This window comes from Sceloporus occidentalis, unplaced genomic scaffold (assembly GCF_023333645.1).
Source record: "Sceloporus occidentalis isolate IW3139 unplaced genomic scaffold, rSceOcc1.0.p SCAF_48, whole genome shotgun sequence".
NCBI classification, from domain to species: domain Eukaryota; kingdom Metazoa; phylum Chordata; class Lepidosauria; order Squamata; family Phrynosomatidae; genus Sceloporus; species Sceloporus occidentalis.
Genome location: NW_028317028.1, coordinates 6,492,386 through 6,517,463, shown reverse-complemented (window position 1 = coordinate 6,517,463; position 25,078 = coordinate 6,492,386). Strand labels below are relative to the sequence as shown.

Sequence of the window (25,078 nt, the reverse complement as noted above, 5' to 3'; positions counted from 1 at the left end):
TTTATTTCTATAAATATAATGCACAGCTTCCTAAATTGAATGTTCAGTGCTTCACATGCTTCGCAGTGCGTTTTCTTAACCATCCGCATTATTTGGGATTTCTTGAGTCAATAATAAAAGAATTTCACAATTGAATAGATGGATTTGAATTCTCTTAAAGTCATCTTAGTGCAAAACATTTGTCTTGAAACATACTGAGGGAATTTTTATTTTGCTTTGCAATCTCTTTTCCAACCAAAATAATGTCACTGTTATGGGTGATAGAACAAAAATGGTAAATTAAGACCAGAGTAATTAAGATAGTTTCATCCGTATAGGTAAAGCACAACAGGGTATAATTACCATATGGGTATCTCATCTATGACTGCTTTTGGATGGTTTTGGTAATGCATATCTCAAACATTTTCTACAGGATATTTATTTATCCAAGGTATACCTTGGTATGTGGAGACCTGACCATCACACCTATATGAGCTTGTTGGACATCTTAATTAAGAATCATGGGCATTAATATGGCATTGGTTCCCCCTTTGTGGCTGTAACAGCCTCTGCTCTTCTAGGAAGGCTTTCCACACAATTTTGGAGTGAGTCTGGCACTGATGTTGGACAAGAAGGTCTGGCTTGCAACCTGCAGTCTAATTCATCCTAAAGGTGTTGAGTGGGGTTATGGTCAGGACTGTTTGCAGGCCACTCAAGTTCCTCCATACCAAATTCATTAAACCATGCCTTTGAGCAGGTGGGCATAGTGATGTTGAAACAGGCCAGGACTTTCCCAAACTGGGGAAGTTGGAAGCATATGGTTGTCTAAAATGTCTTTCTATGCTGTAGCTTTAACATACCTCTTCACTGGAACTAAGGGACCCATTAAAAACATCCCCAGACTATTAACCCTTCTCCACCAAACTTTACATTAGGCACTATGCCTTCCAGTGGGTAATGCTGTCATTGCATTAATGAAACACGTACTCATTCATCAGGTTCTGACACACAGTACTTGTGCTGAGCTCTTCATTTTACTGCCAATGTTTGTCTATGAAGAAGGCATGCCTAAGTGCTTGATTTCATTCCACTGGTCATTAGAACAAATTGACCATATCAAGCAAAGGCTAATGGCCTTTGCTTGAAAAATCACCATTCTGAAAATGGCATGAGTATTTATCATTGTATTGGTTAGCATTGTAGAAACTACCCACAGTGAAGAGTAGAACTTCTAGCCAGAACCTTCCACTTTCAGTACCACAGCTTCTTCTCCCCAGAGCTTGCCTGGGTACTAGACTTGTGCATTCGTCTTCGGGCGAACATGGAAACAAACACGAAGAGTGCGTTTTCGTGTTCGTTCCGAAGACACGCCGAAGAGAAGACGGCGGCGGTAAAACGTGGGCGAAGACACACACCAGATAGATAACGCAGCATCGAAGGGGTTAACGGGAGCGGAAATCCATAGGTTAAAGGGCCGTGCAAGCGACCAATAGGCTCACTTGCACGGCCCCTTAACCCTTTAAAAAACAAAGTTAACCCCTAACTAATTGAACAGGGAGGGAGACCAGTGGGATCTGCCGGGTAAGTTGCAGCATTGAGGTTTTAAAACCCCAATGCTGCAACTTACCCTGCCGATGCCACTGATCTCCCTCCCTGTTCCATTAGTTAAATGTCCATACGAGCGACTTTATTGTTCGCTCGTACGGACATTTAATTAATTGAACAGGGAGGGAGACCAGTGGGATGTGCCGGGTAAGTTGCAGCATTGGGGTTTTAAAAGTCTGCATGAGCGACCAACAGAGTGGCTCGTGCAGACTTTTAAAACCCCAGTGCTGCAACTTACCCGGCACATCCCACTGGTCTCCCTGTTCTATCAGTTAAATGTCCGTACGAACGACTTTATTGGTCGCTCGTACGGACATTTAACTGATAGAACAGGGAGACCAGTGGGATGTGCCGGGGTAAGTTACAGCACCAGGACCCTAAAAGTCTGTACGAGCGACCAACAGAGTCGCTTGTACAGACTTTTAAAATCCCAATGCTGCAACTTACCCGGCAGATCCCACTGGTCTCCCTGTTCTATCAGTTAATAAATGATAGAACAGGGAGACCAGCGGGATCTTCCGGACAATTACGGCACCAGGAGTTTAACAGTCTGTACAAGCAACCCTATTGGTCGCCAGCAGGGGGCTCGTCTGCCATCAACCAATGGCAGACGAGCCCCCTGCTGACGACCAATAGAGTTGCTCATACGGACATTTAAACTCCTGGCGCCAGAGCGGCTTTAACCCCGTTTTAACCCCTTAACCGGGGAAAACGAAGAAAACCCGAACTCGAAGAATGTCCGCGAATATTCGCCCGAAGAGAAGACAGGACCAGGCGAATATTCGCGGAATACGAAGTTGTTTTTTTTGCCGAAGACGAGCACGAAGACGAACACGAAGAGCCCCCTGGTGCCCAAGTCTACTGGGTACTCTGCAGCCACCAAGACTTGAGAGCTAATGCAGCCCCCTATCTCTACACCAGCAACAGACCCTTTTTGAGCCCCTGGTTAGCTGGCGGTTTCCGATGAAGTGGACCGAACAGTAACCTAAAGCCTGCTGGGAGGGTGGGGACTGGTAGTTGGAAATTCATAAACAAAGAGCACATTCAGAACACAAAAGTATTTTACAAAAAATAGACTACTTCACTTTGGGCAATGGGTCACTATAAAATATGTTCTTTAACAAAAAATAAAATTTTAGAATAATCCAAGCAGCATTTTAGCTAAAAAAATAATAATAACTGTTCTAATGTGTCCTAGAATTGCCATTGATTCCCCACACTGCCAAGCCATTTCATGCTAAGTGTTTTTCATAAAAGTCAAATTATCTAATTCATGATCACAGCTTCTTTTTTCAGATTAAAATGAAATTACTGAGCTGAGGCAAGAAATAAATAATGAAAAAAACTTTTATATCCAGTAACTGAGCAAAGAACAAGCTGCAATCTTAGTTGAAAGTAAACATCTATATTGATACAGCAATATGACATTTCATGAAAAATATTAGAGTAGTAGCCATTACCATTCTCTTTGTTTGTTTGAATTCAAAGCATTAAAAGATGCACATATTTAAAATATAAATGCTTTTTGAAGTCTAAAATGTAGTATTCACATGTACTCTTCATGTCCACCCAAGTGTTGACATTCTTTACAATTAATTTGATGTCTATTTTTTAAGTGTACTAAACAACACCCACACTAACACAATGTGATAGGGGATATGACTTCTGTCTGTGCCTGCACCGTTTCAACGTATTCAGATGTGCTTCTGCCCCCATCTCGGGTTTTATTCAATAAGATGGGGGCTTCAACTCACAGACATAACAATATAGTAGGAAAGGGCAACCCTGGTAAGTTTCTCCTACAAGAAGGGCTGAAGTGGCATAATTCACTTAATGGTGCGACAGAAATGCTCACTGTCAATACATCATATAGCGTTAAGCAAGCTCTTCTTGCCAGTGAAACCTGCCAGGGTTGAGCCTTCGTACTATATAGTAAAGCCAGAAAATTGCAACCGCTCTGCTGCAAACTTACTTGCCGGTTCTGTATTAGTGACTAAACCCTCTAAACTGCTATGCCAGCTATATGGTAAGCCGGGCTGCCATCTAATGGAAGTGGAATGGAAAAGTGTACATGCCCCAGACATTCCACAAACACCTTCCAAACCAGATCTACTATATATACTAAAACATTTAAAAAATATGATATAAGACACACAGCATGATAAAGTGTTTAATCGCATCTCATTTTACTAAATACACTTTGAAACGCAAAAGTGTTAAAAGCTGGATAAACATACATTTAGAACAAATGATTTAAACAGTATTAACGTGGATAGTTCTGTCACATAACAAAGCAGTACACATAAAATATATTTCTCTAGATTGTAAGGTCATTTGAGCAGCGTCAGCCTCACCGTTCTTTCTGTAAGTCCGAATTGTTATTTGATGTACTACTTATGTCCTGTTTATATAGATGGGATGTTAAAACAATGCATGAGTAATCCAATTTGTGTATACAGCAGCAAGGATGCTTTACACACAAAAAATACGGATGCCCACTCAAAATTATGGGTGCTGTCTGTTTAATCAGTGGTTCTTGAGCAGTTGTCCGTGGAATTCAAACAGTCTTTATTCAATGTTCTTCATTTTCTATGTTGGCCCTATAAAAGATATCAAGGTTGACTACTGGTTGCAAAGTATTATAGGTCTTGTCACCATTGCCACCAACAGAATATGCATGCGGATTTGGTCCATGCCAATGGTTGCTTTAATGGTATTAACTCAGTGAAATATTTCTCCAGAACCACTTTCTTATACAAACCATATGTTTCCTCATTAATAATCATGTTGTAAAAAACACCAATACTAAGGTTTTTATCAACAGGCTCATTTGCACACAAAGTATTACTGATCATCTGGATGGACTCAATTTTCTTTTTCCATCTTAGCCTTAAGCGCTATTTTAATTTTTTGTAATTATAGTAGGAAATATGGGGATAGTAAAGACTGAACTGTTGAATAGCATAACTGCTGGCCCCCATTTTATCACTAATGTTGACAGCATTTGCAAGGAACTGAGCAATCACAACGCTAATGTGTTTTGACCTTTGTGTCTACACACACAACCTATACCTAACCTCTCTGTGTAACACACTCACTTTGTGAAATGGAGTAAAAAAAATTACATTCTGGAAACTTTTGATATATTACAAATCATCATTGCAAATGATTAAAGGATGGGGAGATAGGACCGTGCTGTAAATCTGTATAAAGGAACTACATTGAAGCAATGTAAATATGCATGACATAGGCATAAGCATACCCTCAATGTAAGATGAGACCAAGGACTGATTAAGGTTTGCGTATTTGCACCAGACAAAATGGGCAGACTAAATGGGCTGAACAGGTCTTATCTGTTATCCATTTCTAGGTTTCTGTGTTTCTATAAAAAAAATAAAAATCAGAAGCCACTGCTATGCCTAAGTTACCTTTCAAAGGAAATTTACTTAAAGTTACCTTTCAAAGGAAATTTACTTAAAAATGTTATGGAAATCAGTAATGTCATTACAGTACCCATAATGGTTCAATCTTACATATAAATCTCTACATCTGAATGAATCTACTTACACCTGAGCATTCTTGTAATCTTATTGTTGGCACAAACGTAATCTTCCACACAATTTTATAAGCATTGTGTGAAAGCAAACCGAGCACATATATGGCAGAAACTTGAGACGTCTTCTTGCCTCGCAAGCTACAGCTAACTTAATGAACATGTGGCTTCTGTTGGCCTTGTTCTTTTTGCCCCGGAAATCCACTTGCAGGCGGAATTATTATACGGATCACATATATGTTCCCTCTGTTCTGAGCACCCAACACACTTCTGGGAACTGCCTGTGTATCACCAGCAGTTACAAATTGGAAACAAAAGCATAATGTTTGCTGTTTTATATAAAAAATGTAATTCTTCCTGTATTTTTTTTGGTTAATGCAGTAGGTATACTATACATACTATCAATGTGAATACCTCACATCCCTGACAACAGCACCTGCATATCCCATGTAGGGGGTCAAGATTTGTTTCTATAATGCTTACACGAATGTGATTAGTACAAGGTATTCTAATGGTCAGCAAAGTGACTTTTGCTATTTGATTTGCTGAATAAATAATGTAAATAAAGTAGATAAACTTGAAAAGCACATTTCCTGCATTCTAAAATTACATGATAGATAATAATAATAAAAGACAGCTGAGCAAAGAATAGATCCCTTCTTAAAAAATATTCACACAATTCTGAGAACTTAAGTGTTTTCAAATCCCAGGAATGCTGTTAAAAGCCATAAACCAGTAGGAACTCTCATTAATATTTTTACAGAGTGTCCTCCTATTCTTTCGTAAATAAAGAAATACAAAGACCTGTATAACATACTTGCTAAAACATCAATCTGACCAGCCTGATTTGTTGGGAGAAGCAGTGCATAGTAGTATAAAGACTCACATTCCGAAGCACTTCGATGTCATGGACAATGGATGAGTGAACCTGTCCGGTTAACAGTCTCCGGCATGAAAAAGGCATGCCATTTTCACCAGTATGCTATGGGAAAATTGCTGTGTGAACCAGTGCCTTAGCAACTAAATAGACAAAGCACTGTAGTAAATCAGGAATTATTTCAAGTTTGCTTTGGTTTCACTGCCCTCCAAAACATTTCATCTAAAATACTTTTCAGGATCATGGAAATATATTGTGGCAGTATGAAAGACCATGTAAAGGAGGATCATTTATTAAGTCTGCATCCTGTTTATCAATGGGAGACATGTTTAAAATACAATCCTCGTGTTAGGTAGCACTCAAATTCTTGGTGCCCGAGCTTGAAAAAGATCCTGTAGTTGGATGAGACGTTGCCACGTGGTGGAATAAACACGTCAATTCACTGAGTGCTGAGTTATATTGTTCTATTGTAATTATGTTTATAATACAGGCTATTTCCATTCTCTGTACTATAACAAATTCATATGTATTTTTTGGGTGGATTTTATTAGGGCAAATTAAGAAAACTCTTGTGGAAAAAGGCTGACCTTATAAAAAGTGATGGCCTTATAGTATGCATGAAACCATCAACCATTTGAGGCTATAATTGATGTGAAGATAAGTCTAATTTAGTAACACAATTATACTATTACTGAAGCAATCATATCACTACTCACAAGCAGACGATATATACAAGGGGCCATGAACCAACATGACAGAAGAACGGAACAAATTGAATGCTTCCCCAATTGTATCTTTTGTTCAAATGATAATGTTTTTAGCCAACATCAGGGCTCGCACCTTTTGCCACCACCCTAGACCTGCCCCCCTAGCCCTATTTGGCTTAGGCCAGGATACTCCACTGGTTATGCCATGTGCCATTATAACTGGTGTCATTTCAAAATTGTAGTGATATCTAGCAAATATTCAGTACACAAAGTTAATTTATAATTTTATTTATTTTGCACGTAAATATTGTAGCAAAAAGTATTCACTAAAAACTAAACTTAAAAACTATTTATAATGAAACATGCTCCTTACTGTAGTAGGTTTGCCCCATGTTTGCATTATATTTGTATCTTGCTGTTTGTCCAGGACAATAAAACATGAATATTTGTATCTCATACACTATACTATGAACAACCATACCAGAATATTAAGGGGTTATTTAACCTTCCCTACTTATTGCCAATATCTCAACGTTATAGTACACAGCTGTTACGCCTCAAAGATTATCATGTCCGGCAGAATAGTTCTGTAATTGAAAATAGTTTTTCAACAATTTGCTTCTTATCAAATGTAATTTAAGTTTTTCTAAAACAGTGGATAAGAGACAACAGCTACAGATGTTTTATGTTTTGACTTATCAGAGTGTCCCAGTGGCGTCTGGGTACAGTCACATACTTGTACAATGAGATTAAAGCATTCAATCATTTAATACATTATCTGACATTACTAACTTTTGTTTGAAGATTTAAGACTTCTAATCTGCTCCATGTGTATCTCGTCGTTGCTAAAATGGGTCTGTGCATGTATTTAGATATCTGTTGTATGTGCATATTACATATACACATATATACATACAAAAGGAAAAAGAAAAAATTGCCTTAAAATGCCTTGAAATTCAGTGATAACAAAAAAATATAGAAAACGGACCATGGTACATTTATTTTAGTAATACTAATAGCCGGAAGTCTTTTATGTTTTTTGCAAATATTTTATTATGTTTTGTTGTTTCTGTGCATATAGCATGGGAGTTCCTTTTTACAGATGGAGTTCAGGCAAGGATTTGCTTTTTGATTACTGGGCATGTGCAAGAAGTGTACACATGAATGTTCCCTGCTTTCGGTAGAGACAGCCAGGGGAGGGATTGGATGACATAGAAGTCTTATTTTCTAACCACATTAACTCACAACTGGATGCACCAATTTGCATGGCATAAAATACACTGGAGTCTATGAAAAATGAACTCAAAAATATATATTTTCCCCCACAGGTTATAGTGCACATACACATATTGGCACAAATGGAGTTATCTTTGGTCACATTAAGTTTAAAAAGCCAGTACTATTCAATAGGTATGTAGAGATTCCATAATTAGAAAACTTCAAATGCAAAAAAGTAAAACTCCAGAAGACCAACTGACCAAACATCACAGACAAACAGGAATTATCTTTGTTCCTATTCTGGAAGAATACCCCGGTAAATGTGAAATGTTTAGGGCCATTTGGTCCAATAGTTTTTCATGTATACAAGTAGAAGTCTCAAATCATATTTTCATTCGTAGAAAAACACAGAGGCATCCTCTAAGGTTAGAGGAAAATAGATTTTATGTTAGAAAAGGAAAGGATTGTTTTACCATCAAAGCAGTAAAGACGTTGTAATCACTCCCAAGTTATTGTGGTTTTGCCGGGTTCAGTCAATACTGTGAAAAAAAAGATTGGAAACTTTTCCAGTTAACAAAGACATTCAGAGCCATTTAACTTTAGCTTAGATATTGCTGATCCATGAAAACATTGGATTGCCTGTGGAGTCAAGAGGGAATCTTTATCTCATTGGGACAATATAGGATAAAAGTCTTCTTGTTTTTGAAGGGTTGAGCTTGTTGGACTTAGTGTCTTTTTCAACCAGAGTATATAACTAGGTAAGACACCAAAGACAAGAAATGCTTAAAAATTTTAATAATTCTAATTAAATAATTATTAAACAGCTTTTTCATTATACAAAATACTCTCAAAAAGGGTAGGTTTTTATTTAAGAAAATGTAGCATGTATTACTTGACTAATGCATGGGTAGGAATTTTATGTAATTTTTGAGTAAATACTCTGCATAGCAAGATAAACACTATGAGCAGCCATTAAGCACTAAAAACAGCCAGTAAGGGCTAAAAAACAACTAGGCCTAGGCCTAGGGAGACAGGTTTGGGGGGGGGGGACAGAAACCAACTCTGCTGCAAAAGGAGGTGGACAGGTCTCCCTATTGGGCAATCAAGCTCCCTGTTTAGTGGGCGGGTTGGGGACATAAGAAATCTCCCCAGTAGAATGGAGGACTGTGCCTAACTGGCAAAACAGTCGGAGTACCATTACCCAGTCCTTAAGAGGTGGAGCGTCAGAATATGACATTATATCCTGGTACTACGCATAGAGGACAGTGGCCATTGGGGTCACAGGTTAGGCCCAGGGCAACCCTAACTAATACACCACTATTTAAGACCTTGCATATGTGCGTATATGGATCTGATAGGACACGTAAGGATATTTAGCAGTAAGAATGTGAGCTATAAGAGGTGATGAATTTGCAGGAGCAAACTCAGATGACTTAAATAAAATGTCCAACTCGCATATTTACTACTGCAAACTCGCATTTGCACTTCCTTTTACTGACAAACTGCAGCACATTTCATTGAGTTGAAAAACAGTAGCAAAGTAGCTCCTAAATATGGAGCTTCATAATCATTATACCCATCAAGGAACTATCTTGTGACCTTTTGGTATGAGAAAAAAGGGGTTTATTTCAGTAATTTAACACAATTTGCTGAAAAATATTATATATATAAATCATATTTAACACCCTTGAAACTAGGCAATGTTGAACACCTGATAAGGTACTATGGAAAGGCGTGGGAAAAAAATGAATGCCAAAGCAAGATTTAGCAGATGTGTTAGGATACATTGAACAGTTTACAGAATAGCAGACTTCTTATTACATGAGATCATTCAGCAGTTGTAAGGGCAGGTGAGTACTGCACAGAACATTAGTTTTACAATTCATAATTTAATTTAGTGTTTATAATTGGTTTACAACGCACCGTAGACCACTTCATCACTAGAAACCTCTGTCCTTCTAAACAAGGTGTATTGCAAATGCAATAAAGAAAGGCGCAGAACTACACAGTCAAGGATGCTCAGACAACCATCAAAATAATGCAGTGTGCAGGGCCTCCTTTGGGATACATGTGGCTACGAGCTATATGGAAGTTGTAGCTGCATGCATTTTATCATTTGGCCACTGGCCTTAATGTGTCAGGGCCCTTGAGACATCGCATTCCATTCCTGACCACTGTAGTAATATTCTTTGTAGGTATTAGTGACACCAAAAGTCAATCATCTCCATGGTACCATCACTTGTCTCTGAGTATTTTCTGAGTATCTCTGCTGCCTGCTGTCCTATTTCCACAATTATGTCTCAAGACTGATAGAGTCCATGTTCCAACGTGTATCACTGTATTAGTCTGATAAAACGCTCAATGATAGGTATGTCAAGAATACCAGAGAAAACAAAAATGAAAAAATCCTCCACTGCCAGCCAAAGGGCCAGGACCAGGGCCGGATTAACCGTGATACCCACAGAGCAATTGCTGCAGGGTCCCCGGCGTTCCTAGAGACCCTGCAGCAGTAGCTCCAGGGCATTAGAGTTCTGAGGGGCCAATAACTCTTGCCTGTCCCACAAAGCGCTCATCCGATCATGCAACATGTTCTTGGACACATCAACTCTCTCTCACTGACACTGCATGCCAAAAAGTGATGTCATTTGTGGGCACGCAGCACAGGGAGCTAGTGGCCACAAGGAACTTACAAGAGGGAGGTGGAGGATGCAGTAAGTACTGTGTGTGTATGTGTGTGCACATGTATGTACAAAATATAGACAGAAAAAAGACAGGTAACCCAGAGAAGTAGAAAAAAAATGTAGCTTTTAGATTTCATTGCCTGAGTAGTACAATGCATTGTTTACAATGAGAAAAAGTATGCACAATAGATATCATGGTATTTTTTTAATTGCAGTAAAAATTTTTCTCATTATGTTTTAGTTAGTTGGCCATAAAGCAAGAGGGGCCCTTCTTGGATAATTTATTCAGGGCCCAAAGCCCGTTATCTGGCTTTGGCCAGGAAAGGTGAAAAACAACACCAAAAAAATCGGTTGGGCTAGCTAGGCATGATGGGACTTACTAGAAATGCTACTGGACAAATTAACTTAAATATGGTGAGAGCATCATGATATGATATCATTAGACTAAAAATAGTGTTAATAAGGCTGTTTGCCTATTATATCAGACTCATGCTCATAATCCCTTATGTCATTTTGCACACACACACATATATATATATATATATATATATATATATATATATATATATATATATATATATATATATATATATATATATATATATACACACACACATTTTCTGTATTATATTTTTCTAATAATTTTCCAGAATCTTTTTCCAGTTTTCACTTACAATATTACAATCATAGTAATTAAATATGACTGCTTCAATTAAATTACGTTTTTTAAATTACGTTTTTTAAGTTACATTTTTTAATATTGTGAATTATAGAAATTTCTTTCTCTTTCCCCAACTGGTTATTTATTATACTTAGCATACTGAGCCTAAAGGGAATACCTTTATCAATACCAGGGAGGATGAAGTTTTGCAAGATAAATGACTAGTAGGAAATATATGTATTACAACGAGAAAGGAATTCTCACGGTGATCACATAACTATACTGTTACCAAGGTTGGGGTTTTTTTTAACAAAGTATCAGATTTTGGCATATTCATTTTTCTGAAAATGTATCAAAGCAGAGAATACCAACTGTTTGTTCACTAGGGAAATAAACACATCTGTCATGCCTGTTACACAGTTAATATTCCACAAGGGAGGCAAAGACCAGAATGGAAGCATCCTCATTGGCATGCAGTGACTTGAAATGCCGATTTATTCTATTTAGTTATGCAACTAATTCTATTTTTGTTAACATTCCCATTTGAAACTTTTATTTATACTTTGTGATCTCTACCCCCAACAAAAAAAAAAACAAGAGCACCTGCAAAATAAAGCATGCTACTTCCACATTTATAAAAATACAAATATACCAAACTATGCTCCCTTCTGATGGGAATTTCAATGACAAAAAGAATATTGTTGACTTTTCTGAATTCTGAACTTTATGGATGTGAGTTAAATGATAGCCCTTAACTAATCCCCCCAAATAACTTATAACTCACACATTTTGATACACAGGGCAATAACGTTTTTTTGTAATCCCTGTGATTAAATTATAAAGTGCCAACTATAGGGTAAACGTCTAAAAAGTCCATCCCATATCCTACGAGGTTCCTGCTGTAACAAATGGTTTGAATTAGTGATAGAACCACATCTTCCCATTGGGGGGGGGGGGGGAAACTAATTTTGTATTATTTAAGATTTATATTCTTTATTTTGGCTAAATTGCCAAAAATACATCATTTTGGCATATTCAGCAATGATGCAATTACATACTATGTTTTTTTTGTGTTTTTAATTATTTATGCATGACCTCATACTACTTGTGCCCGATATACATTAAGAAACAAATATAGCACATCAGCCTTAATACTAAATTAGAGTGAATTGAAAGAAGCTTGGCATGTTAACGAACTTCTCATATATTTTTAGAAACTTAATTGTAGCCTCATTGTGTGTTCCAGTAGTTTAATTTGTTTTTGCGCAACATAAGATCATATTTTTTAACACAGGAAGACATTTTTATTACATTTCACTTCTTTTAAACAAGGAATAGTATAGTAAAATGGGTTTACTTGGCGGTGTTACACAAATCATTCTTTTATGCTTTTAAGAGCATTATGCAAGAATGGATTATCAATAGGAGGCACTAAACCTTATTAGTATTATATCTTAATGGTTTCTAGGTCTCATAAATAAAGGTTCCTTATTTAGGGCATTCTTCATTTTAATTATTCCTGATTTTACAAGCCAGTTGAGGTTGTAGCGTTTAAAATTCCCCCATCAGTTTATGTGGCTTCTAGCTAATTAAAGTGCATTTCTAGTAATAGTGTTTCATATAAGTGTTTCTTGTGAGGTTAACATTTGCCCTTTAATACTCCATGGCCACAGCTGCACATCCTATTAAGAGAATTGCTTACTCCACTAGTAATGCTTATACTAACAGCAATTGTTGGGGTGCATAAATAAATTGTATAACTATAAATAAGATTGTATGACCAAAAGAGAAACTGTCCGTGAATCTTCATGCGATAGCAAACTTCACTCAATGTGAAAATCTCCACAGTTGGCAAACCATATATTTCTATTAATCACAGTACATGTATCCAACATGATTAATGTGCAAAAAGTCATACAGATGAGCAGCTATGAAGACAGGCTCCGGGCAAGGTAATTGAGTAAGCGTGTGTGTTACAATAAGTATATGTGTTATTTATGGGGAGAAGGATGCTCAGCTTTACTTGCCCCCTGGGCAAGAAGATTCCAGCCCTCTCCTGGCTCCCTCCAATATATTTATGCAAAATTGCAAGCTAAAGCAGTACATAAATGGTTGCTTTTCATTTATTTATATTGAGAGCCGGTGTTTTGCAAGAGCTGGCATCTTGCTAGAACAAGAGGGCAGCTACCACAGCCCAAGATATATCTCACTTAAGTTTGTCATACCGCTACCTTCATACCTCCTATTATAATATCTGTATCACTGCTACACTTACTTCATTGTTCTTCAAAGAACAAATTTCATTATGTAAAGTTTTAGTTATGTTTATATCTTTACTATTCTCTGAAGCTGCCATTACCACAAAGCATGCACAGTTACTGTGTATTTAGCAAATGTTTAAACACAGTAACAAAAAGCAGTACTCGTTCCCATGACATGGTAATATTTTTAAAGATCTATTTTTTATTCAGGTTGTTTTCAGGGACCCAAATCTCATCTCCAGTTGCACAACTATATTTTGATGCAAATGAGATCTCCAGCAACATATGTTTAGCAAAGCCAGTCACAATGACCTTTGGCTTGTTCTAGGGAACGGATATCTCATAGCACTATGTAGTCATCGAACAGACAACAGACATCACAGATTACACGATAACCCATGATTTTCGAAGAATACACGTTTTTGTAAATTCCTAAACAAGAACAAGAGACATTCCTGCTGGTTTTGAATCACGGGGGTGTTCTATTTGATGGATAGCCTTGCGTTTTTTCTAACACTCACATATTATACTTTAAACATAACTCTGGTAAGCTTGTTCTGAGGCTTGGAAGAATGCCACCATAAATGACTGACATTTTCATAGAAACCAGTCAATCTTTCCCCATGAGGTCACGAAATATATTTAAAGCTGGTGACCTCCTCCTAAAATTTGACAGTAGGTGGAAATGAGGACCAGACACTTGAAATTTGGTTCACCAGAAATAACAGTTCAGTGCTCATTAGACTACTTGAGGAGGAATCTTGAAAAATCAAAGGCAGAAAAGCTTTACAAAAGATCATATGTCATGATAACTATAAAAAAAGCTTAGCAAGAAACTAAAGGCTGATTTCTATGTTACTTTTCCGTGGCTTCTCAAAAGTTTGGGCTTAAAAATATATCATTGGAAATAACTTTATAAAATGAGATTTGTTTTGTGAGAAGATTTTCACAATCTCATTGTTGATCTTCCACACAGTCCAAACAATATATGCGCTGCCAGAAAGTACCAAACAAAACTGTTTCCACCACGTATACATCTTGAGTCATGAAATTTTGACCACTCAATCCAGAAAAGACTGCTTAACAATTTGACACAATGTTATATCAATTTAACCAAAGGTTAGTTTTTCAAATGTGCAGAGGCCTGCCTAGTTATGCTCAGTACCTCTCTCTTGGCATACTTTTTCTGTCAATGACTTTATAGTTTGGACCCTTACCTGGAAATGCCCATGTTGCAAGTTGAATACCCTAGTTTTATTCCATTGGTAGAACCAATCTTCTTTAATCTAACATTGCTTTTTTTACAGAAAACCTCACAAGTGGTATAAGGGCATTGTCATTATAAGCAGGGGCGTACCTAGAGTATTTGGCACCCAGGGCAGATCCTGTAAGTGGCACCCCCCCCCCACCAAATGTAAAGACATCTTCAAAATTATGTTAAGAATATTTATTGCACCAATTTGTAAACTGTATGTCAACTGTAAACAACAAGAAATCTGAAAAAATAAATTAATAACTTATAAGTAAAATAAATACATTTAAATAACATTTACTGAACATATAATAGTGCTTTCTTTAATAACCCTCCAAAAAAAACAGCGTCCACATTGCCCACATAGAACCTGACCAGCACCCAAATTACACACACATAGGACGTGCCATCTTTGCCCCCAAACAGCCCAGCATGAGTCAGCATAGTTCCCAAACAGCCGAGTGTACGCCATCTTTGTCCCATGAACACGCTACCTGTGCCATCTTTGTCCCATAAACACCCTGCCTGTGCCATTTTTGTCCCATAAACACCCTGCTTATACCATCTTTGCCTTTTTGACAAATCAACTATACACCTATGATTAACACAAACACTTTTACAGTCACTCACTAATTCACTTTCATTCACACAATCATTTATTCTTTCACACAAATTATTTACACATATTTATTGATGCATTCTCACAAATTCATTAATTCTCTCACTCATTTACACAATTCATCCACACATTAATCCATTAATTTTCGCTCTCTCATTCTGACTCTTTATTTCAATATTCTTGCTACCCTTCTTTCTCCCTATCTACCCATTATCACCCCCTTCTGCCCTATCTACCCCTTCTCACTCCCTTCTCCCTATCTACCCCCTATCCCCCCGTCTCACTCCCTTCTCCCTATCTACCCCCTCGTAACTATCTACCCTCTGCCCCCTTTGAAGTTCACTTACCTTTCAGGAGTCCTGCGGTGGGGGTGCAAGGTCTCTGTCTCCCAGCTCTGCCACTGTATGGAACAGTATAGAGTGATGGGAGTTATGATGTACTTTAGAGCATAATTATAATGAAAAAGACATTGGAAATGGTACAGCATAACACCCATCACTCTCACACATTTACCAATCCACGCTTACCAATCCACATTTACCAATCCACAGATTCCACACACAGTGGCGTCTCCAGGTTTCATATTTAGGGGGGGGCACATGGGGGGCCAGGGACCAAAGTAGGGGGCCAATTATAAAACGGTACATATACACTATATATATATATATATATATATATATATATATATATATACACACACACACGTTAGACGTGCATTTTTAACTACATAATATGCACTTATCTCTTTGAAGTAAAGACCGTGATTAAAATATGATTTCAAAATAACAGCTAAAGTGACAGTTATTTTTCATTCTTTAATATTAGCCCCTGCTGACAATATATATAAATATTAGACCCTGCTGCAGATATATAGAAATATTACACCCTGCTTCCGATATATATTAATATTAACCCCTGCTGCGGATATATATTAATATTAGCCCCTGCTGCGGATACATACTTATATTATACCCTGCTGCCGATATACATAGAAATTATACCCTGCTGCCAACATATATTAATATTAGCCCCTACTGCCGATATATAGTATTAGTCCCTGCAGCCAATATATATAAATATTAGCCCCTGCAGCCAATATTTATTGATAATAGGCCCTGCAGCCAATATATATTAATATTAGCCCCTGCTGCCGATATATATAAACATTAGTCCCAGCTTCCGATATATATTAATATTAGCCCCTGCAGCCAATATATATTAATATTAGACCCTGCTGCCAATATATTTGCCACACTGACTGCAGATCAGGGGAAGACAGTGAGAGTCAGTGCAGTGTTCCCTCCTTCTGACTGCACCGTGACATTGAGAGGTCCTCTCCCCTGTAATCATCCCCAGAGTCCCTTTGTCCCCTCATTCACTAAACCATAGCGCTCTTTTACTTACACCATGTAGTTCAGGTATAGATCAAATAAACAACACATGGAAACAGCACATGCAACTGAATGAGATTAAAAAAAAAACTTGTATTTGCAGGTATACATAAATAATGTATGGAAACATAGCATTGCAGGTATAAACCAACAGAACACACAAACCCAGCATTGCAGGTATATATCAACTGGAAATCACATGTACACTCAGCACTGAAGGTATAGATCAAATAATCAACACATGGAAACAGCACTCCAGGTATTGATCAACTGAATAAGACATGCAAATCCTATATTTGCAGGTAAACATTAATAATGTATGGAAATATAGCCGATACAGATGAACAGAATGACACAAAACCCAGCTTTGCAGATATAAATCAATTGGAAATTACATATAAACTCTGCATTAAAGGTATAGATAAAACCCCCTAAATTACAGGCATAGATCACTGGTCACACACCCCAAAGCCAACCCTGGTGTCCACACTGCCCACATAGAACCTGACCAGCACCTAAGTTACACATTATGTCAACTTTGTCCCCAAACAGCTGAACGTACGCCGTTTTTGTCCCATAAAGACCTCTCCCTCCCAATCTATCCTATCTACCCCCTCTCCCTCCCTCCCAATCTATCCTATTTACCCCCTCTCCCTCCCTATCTACCACATCTGCCTCTCTATCTACCACATCTGCCTCCCAATCTATCCTATGTACCCCCCTCTCCCTCCCAATCTATCCTATGTACCCCCCTCTCCTTCCCAATCTATCCTATCTACCCCCTCTCCCTCCCAATCAATCCTAACTATCCCCTCTCCCTCCCAATGTATCCCATCCACCCCCATCTCCCTCCCAATCTACCCCCTCTCCCTCCCAATCTATCCCATCTACCCCCCTCTCCCTCCCAATCTATCCTATCTACCCCCTCTCCCTCCCAATCTATCCTTATCTACCCCTTCTCACTTCCTATCTACCTCTTCTGACTCTCTAACCCCCTCCTAACTTTCTAACCCCCCCTTTGAAGTTCACTTACCTTGGGCTTGTCCAGCGGTGAGATCGCGAGGTCTCTGTATCCCTGGTTCTGCCGGCTTCACTGCTGGGCGCCGGATATGACGACATATACCGGCGCTCGGCTTGAAATGCCGGCACTGCGAACCAGGAAGAGGCCTCGCGGTCGCGGAGAAGAGTGAGAGGCGCCGAACGGTTGCTGAGAACTTATTCCTCAGCAACCGCTCGGCGCCTCTCACTCTCTCCTCCGGGTCTATTAAAAAAAAAAAAAAAGACAGCGTTTCAATTGGGGGGGCACACCGGGGGGCACAGCATGATGTAGGGGGGGCCATGGCCCCCTCTGCCCCCCCCCTGCCGACGCCACTGTCCACACATACCAATCCAGATTCCACACATACCAATCCACACATACCAATCCACAGATTCCACACATACCAATCCACACATACCACACATACCAATCCACACATACCAATCCACACATACCAATCCACACTTACCAATCCACAGATTCCAAACATGCCAATCCACACATACACCAATCCACACATATACCAATCCACAGATTCCACACATATACCAATCCACAGATTCCACACATATACCAATCCACAGATTCCACACATATAGCAATCCACAGATTCCACACATATACCAATCCACACATATCCAAATCCACACATATCCAAATCCACAGATTCCACACATACCAATCCACAAATTCCACACATACCAATCCACAGATTCCACACATACCAATCCACTCTCACTGTCACTCAGTCTTACTGAATGATTTCCTACCTTCTTTTCTACCTCTTTTCTTCTTACAGTAGTCTTTTCTTCTTACAGCAGTCTTCCTCTTCGCTCCTCTTCTTCTGTCTTCTTCCGGGTCAGAGGGCACTGTGGGCGCGGCTTCAGTGCCGCCGGGATCTGACAACAAACCCCGGCGCACAGCAGCAGTTGCCGCGCGGATCGCAAGGGAGCAGTATCGGAGGTCTGTTAAAGACCTCCGATACCGCTCTCTTGCGAGCCTACTCCTCCAGCAGCGGACATTACTGTCCGTCTCTGGAGGGGTGCCGGTGCCGGCAAGTTGGCACCCCCCTGATGAGCGGCACCCGGTGCGGACCGCCCCCCCCCGCCCCCCGCTAGGTACGCTACTGATTATAAGCATGAAAAACATTGACCAAAGTGATTGTTACCTTGCTGGGATTAGCTAATTAGTGTGATTCGACAGGTGTACAAAAAGAAGAGCGGATTCCATTAAGCATACAATCTCTTGTGAAAATGTTCCCAATTGCTGAGACACTATTTGAGTATGCCACACTGTGTCTTATCTAGAGGACGTGCTTTGCTGAGGTATTGTCATCTGTATATATCAATAAATAACATTTTAGACAAGAGATAGGTTTGAGCAGTATGAGTCTTTTCATGTCATGTCACTTACCTGATGTAAAATGAATAAAATCATGTTACACTCCAATCCCATACTAGCGTTTTTGCATGGACAACAATGCGTTTTACTGGATGTTAATTTATGAATATGTTCTTTGGTTATTGGCTGCCTCTACTGAAACCAGGATCCATTGTTATGTACACTTCTTGCACATGCTTATTAGCATTCCTTTGGAAGTAAATGAAACAGCAGCCAATTGCATATATTCTAACATCATTGTTCATATAGTATACATGCAATTAATTGCTGATACTCCCAGCTCAGCTCCCATGGGAAGAGGACTTCTACTGAGTATGTGCAAGAAATATACTGACAAATGCACTCGGTGTCTAGCATTGACAGTTGGGGGAGGAGTTTAATAGACAGAAGTCTTATGTTCTAACTCAAATAACTGATGAATGACTGACCAGTTTGCATGCAGTAAAATACACTGGTGCAAAATGGAACCCATAATGCATTTAACAAGGTAGTGGGTCTGTGGTGCTCACTTAACAGGAACTCGTGTTTAATATAGAGCATGCTAATGAAGTAAAAAATGACACAATATGTTTAAAAATTAGCCCACATCATCACAGGTAAAAGCATGATAATCAATAATCAATACCACTGGATCATACTGTAGGTATTAAGGAACCGTCATTGTTTAGTGTCATTGCTCTTACCTCCACTGGTACCACTTGCATAAGAATGGCAAAATTAGTAAGATGATTGCAGCGGCACACAGAGTAGTTTAGGTTGCCATCAACACGGACACATCCTTCATTGGACCAGATTCCAGAACCAGAACTGGAAGAGGCATTGGAAATTTGAGGATTACTTAACTGAACGATGAATACTTCAGCACTGACTAACTGTTTTCAAGTTAGATTATCATTATTATCATCTTTTATTTATACACCGTCAACAATTTATGCAGCACTTGACAAACTATGACAAAACTAGAACTGAAAGACTAAGACAAACTGATAGATCAGGTAAAGAGGGCCCTGTCTCAGGTTTATCTTTATGATAACTTTTGTCAATAAATATTGTATTGTGAATTTAGCTGAGACTAAATTTTCTAATGTTCAGGTTGGTCTTTAGAGGGCTCTTTTTAATATAATGTAATTTATTAAAGGCTTATTCTAAATATTTGTATATTTATTTTGTTGTGTCCCTGCTTAACGTAAATTTTTATATCCCCTTTCAATGAATGGAATCCAATAATTCACTAGAAGCTCACTAAAAGTGAAAGGGCCTATTTTGCATTATGTTGTATTTATATATATATATATATATATATATATAATATACACTATGGATAAAAGTATTGGGACGCACCATTACACCAACAGGGACTTTAATCGCATCGCATGAAGGGGACATACCAAGACACTTTTGCTACACTATGCTTCCAACTTTGTGGGAACAGTTTGGGGAAGGCCCTTTTCTATTCCAGCATGACTGTGCCCCAGTGCACAATTCAAGGTCCATAAAGACATGGCTGGATGAGTTTGGTGTGGAAGAACTTGGCCTGCACTTGACTGACCTCATAAATGCTCTACTGGATGAATGGGCAAAAATTCCCACAGAAACACTCCAACATCTTGTGAAAAGTCTTCTCCAGAAGAGTGGAAGCTGTTATAGCTGCAAAGGGGGAGACCAACTACATATTAATGTCCATATATTTAGAATGCAATGTCATAAATTGGTGTAATGGTCAGGTGTCCCAATACTTTTGTCCATATAGTGTGTGTGTGTGTATATATATATATATATATATACTGGAACAGGGGCATGCCATAGTAATGGTTATTTACCTGAAATCCAGAAATGCACAGTACAGGTGGACTTGATTACTATTGTTTACAGCTTCTATGTACAGTCGACGAGTCTAAGAAACACAAAGTAATGTAAATTAATAAATGAGGTGCTGATCATGATTCGGTGCCTGTGAGAAAAAAATAAAGTTTCAAATTGATACAACTGGCATGCTCCATGTTCTGAGATATTTGTTATATTTCATTTATCCATGGTTCGCAGTTTTGCATTAAATGGCATCCTGGTAAGGTCTATATATACTGTATTGTGAACTGTCTAGGAAGGTGAGATTTGGAAGGAACTCACCTCTTACTTAATATCAAAACACAAGAGTGCTGTGGGAAGCTAGTGGATCAATGAATCCTGGGTGGATCAATAAAGCCCTGGCCCACAATGGGAATTAAAACTAGCTATGGGAATAGTTAACGACCAGCCAAAATGTCATAGTGCCTAAATTGTGAGGCATATATTTGTGGAGTCATAGGCCAACAAATGTTTTATGTTCAGAAATTTTTTTTTCATAGTATTCGCTGAATATGCGCTGAATTTTTGCTTTGTTTTGTGTCATTGGTCATTATTCTCGCAGCAACCCAAGAATCTGAATGTATATGCCTTTTATGGTTTTTAAGTTGTGTACCCCTTTCTGTAAATTTAATATGAGTTTACAAGCCAATATTTCTAAACTATTTTATATACAATTTCTGCAGCTTCTGTTGTATTACCTTACACTTCATCAGTGCTAAATCTTAATGGGCGATAGAAATTTTGCACTCCAGCACTGAAGAAGTAATCACACACATCCTCCATTACCATCCACTCCCTCTCAGGATCTTGATACTTCAAACATACAGTACATGGTCCTGTTATAGTATGTCATATACCGCCTAAGCCAGCCATACATTTCTGAAGCCACTGACCATATAAAGGAGGCTTCCAGACTGGCCCCAGTAAGGGTTGGCCCATCTGGTGCTGGTCAAGCCTAAATTGATTTTAAGAGAAATAATGTTTTGTGTTCAAATTTTGTTATTTCACCCTTATCTTTAAAATATATATATATTATTTGTAACAAATGATTTATTCAATCCCTAAACACAAACAGGTAAATGTAATATAATTAATCTAAAATTGTCCAAAGCAGGAAAACAAAAAATGTGATATCTTATGACCAACAAAAATAAATAAGAAAAACTGAAACAATGCGTACCCATACAACTGTAAATGTGATTGTGTAACAGACTTTTCGAAATGAAACAAATACATTTCTCGAAAGTCTCCAAGATGGTAATACTAATCTTCAAAGAACAATGCTAGGAACCTAGTTACAGCAAATGAGAACTTTTTCATTTAAAAACATTGATCTGCAGTCGTTTCCTATTAGGACAAGCCATGAGCAAACTCTCCATGGAAAGCAAATTGGCTTTTGTTTAAAATAATATGTTTCTCTAGTTTAACTGAGCATGAAAGTTCATCTGCGAGTTACTTCTGATTATGCTCCTTCCATTGATTTTATGACAACGACACCAGCAAGCTTTATGTAACACCTTTCTAGAGCTGTGCTAAGAAAAACTTGTGTTTAGCTCATTGAATCTGTATAGATGAATGGACAGGGATGGAGTTTCAGAGTCAATTTGACAAAATTGGTCATGGTTTTCAGAAACAATAAATATCTTACACGCCCCATTTATGCATTGTTGTAGGTTGGCTAAAATCTTAAAATCTTAGAATCTTGGCTATATCTTAAAATGTTAGTTTACTTATTGAAAGACCACAAGAATCTCCAATTTCTTAATTTGTAAACTTCATTACTTCCATATGGAAAAATAAAGCCTATTTGGCTGCAAAGTTCAAACGTATTTAATTCTTCTAAAGACCAAATGTTTGGTAATAGATAAAGTAATAAAGTTGTGCCACATGTAGTTTGCATTGGACTTTTTAAAAATAGTTAAATGATTATGTTTTTAAATAAGCTGAAATTGTTTAACACAAGATCAAAAGAAAAAGATGCAATTATACATTTTTACTTCTTGTTTAGCATATTCTGAGTCAAAAATGGCAATCTTGACTACCATCAAGTTATAAGAGCATTTCTGTAAATTGAATATTTAATCGTCTATAATACTTCACTATAAAGATATGTAGCAAATGCAAGACACAAAACACTAAAAGAATAGTGGCAATATCTCAGTCTATTCTAAGAACATCTTGCAGCAAAATAGAAGATAAAGTTGATTTTCTAAAATCCATGCCTAAGGGTACCAAAAAGTCAACACATTACATCTACTACAGAAAAAGCTCTAATAATATATTAGACAAGCATGCTTTCCCTTTAGTCCGGCACTTTGAGCAGCTGTTTTATTAAGACAAGATGTGGAGCACAGATAAAAGAATAAGGAACATTATTTCACAAAGAGGTCACACTGGTCTGCTTTTCTGTCCTAAATAAACCATCTGTCTTTTGGAATAATTTTTAAAATTCTTTTGATAAATCTAAAAAAAAGTCTACAAAGCAATGTAACAGGAACATGGATAATCGATTTGTTTCCAAAATGATTGGTAATGTTCCATGCGAGTGAAAACATAAATACTGGATACAAAAAGTAGTTTGCGCTAAACCTATATTATTGGCAAAATGTCTCCTGCTTGTCAATGAAGGAGACAATCGAATAACTGGCAATTAAATGGTTTTCATCTGACAACATTTCATGGCACAGGGCTATAAAAACAAATGTTTTTCATATGCCTAGTAATATTAACATAGGCCATTAATACAAGAGGTCATTAGTAGCAGATGTCATTAATGTGAGCTTCAAAGCATCAACTGTTACACCAAGAAGCCTTTTGGCCACTTAAGACCGGAGGGCCACATTCACCATAGGGGTTTTACAGTGACTTGGATTGTATCCCTCAAGAATGACACAAGAGAAGAGAAAGGTATAGGAACAGATATCAGATCTCCCTATAATGTTAACACTGATGAAAGAAGGTTTGACATCAGGTATTTATCAATATAAATAAATAGCTTTTAGATTTATTCGTCCATGTTTTCTCTTTATACAGTATGCATACATTTTAAGATACAAATTTATAAAACACTAGGAATACTAGTGCTTGTCTTGTCATACCCCTTGAATATATGTATTGTAAGAAGTGCTGCGTAAATTGTTGGCGCTGTATAAATAAAAGATAATAATAAAAACAATAATAATAAGTGAATTAACTTTTAATTTCACACTGGAGCTCTAACTCAAACATGGAAAAATACGTATATGCAATTTTATTATCTGTATTTCTATAATATCTGCTTCTGTTTACTTTAACAAGAATCATGCATTTCAAATGAAAAATATGCGTCTATGTACATGGTTAGGATTAGTGTATAACAGAAGGGCATCTGCAGTGTTTACCACACACCTGAAAATCTCCTAATGTGTTTCCCATTGGAAAAATCAAATTGTAATTGTAAAATGAGAGTTTTAATAATAGAAACATCTGCTGTGTTTTGTGGCAAAGTGTATTTGCAGATTTTCAACATTAATCAGAATGGCTCCCACACAGCCCACCCAGTTTTAAAATATAATTTATTAGATGTGTTAAACTATGTTTGGTACATAGCAAACCATATCCCTCCTATTGGCCATGAGAACCAACAGCATGAGAAGAAATCAGCAGCAGGAGGAAGAAGAGGAGCAGAGTTTCCCATAAAGCTGAATAAAACCAGTGAATAAGAGTTTAGAGGGGTATTTCTACATCTAATGTTGCACTGCTGTGGAATACCCAGGTTTTAGTTAAGTCAGTAGCCAGAACTCTAGCCAAACAAGGATAGTCTGTCTATCTGATAATCTTATATTATATAGAATTTAAGGTATTTGTCATACATAAATCATGCAATCATTTTGGAAAAATATCTAGTTACAGAACAGAAGCTGATTTTCAAAGGGTCAATCTGTAGTAAGGTTAGAAAAGAGGTCACCTTTAAGCTGTATTAAAGGAGATGATTAGCTAAATTTCAACAT

General features: G+C 37.8%; 1 protein-coding gene across 1 annotated transcript in view; it reads right to left on the bottom strand.

The window, feature by feature from the left end:
- Positions 1-25,078, bottom strand: part of LOC149289166 (adhesion G protein-coupled receptor D1-like) — a 175,417-nt gene that overhangs the window by 63,897 nt on the left and 86,442 nt on the right. Inside the window, exons 16-17 of the mRNA XM_089491043.1 lie at positions 21,065-21,138; positions 19,928-20,051 (exon numbers count right to left, since the gene is read on the bottom strand). Of these exons, the coding sequence (XP_089347169.1) occupies positions 19,928-20,051; positions 21,065-21,138 (198 nt within the window). The remainder of the gene's footprint in view (positions 1-19,927; positions 20,052-21,064; positions 21,139-25,078) is intronic.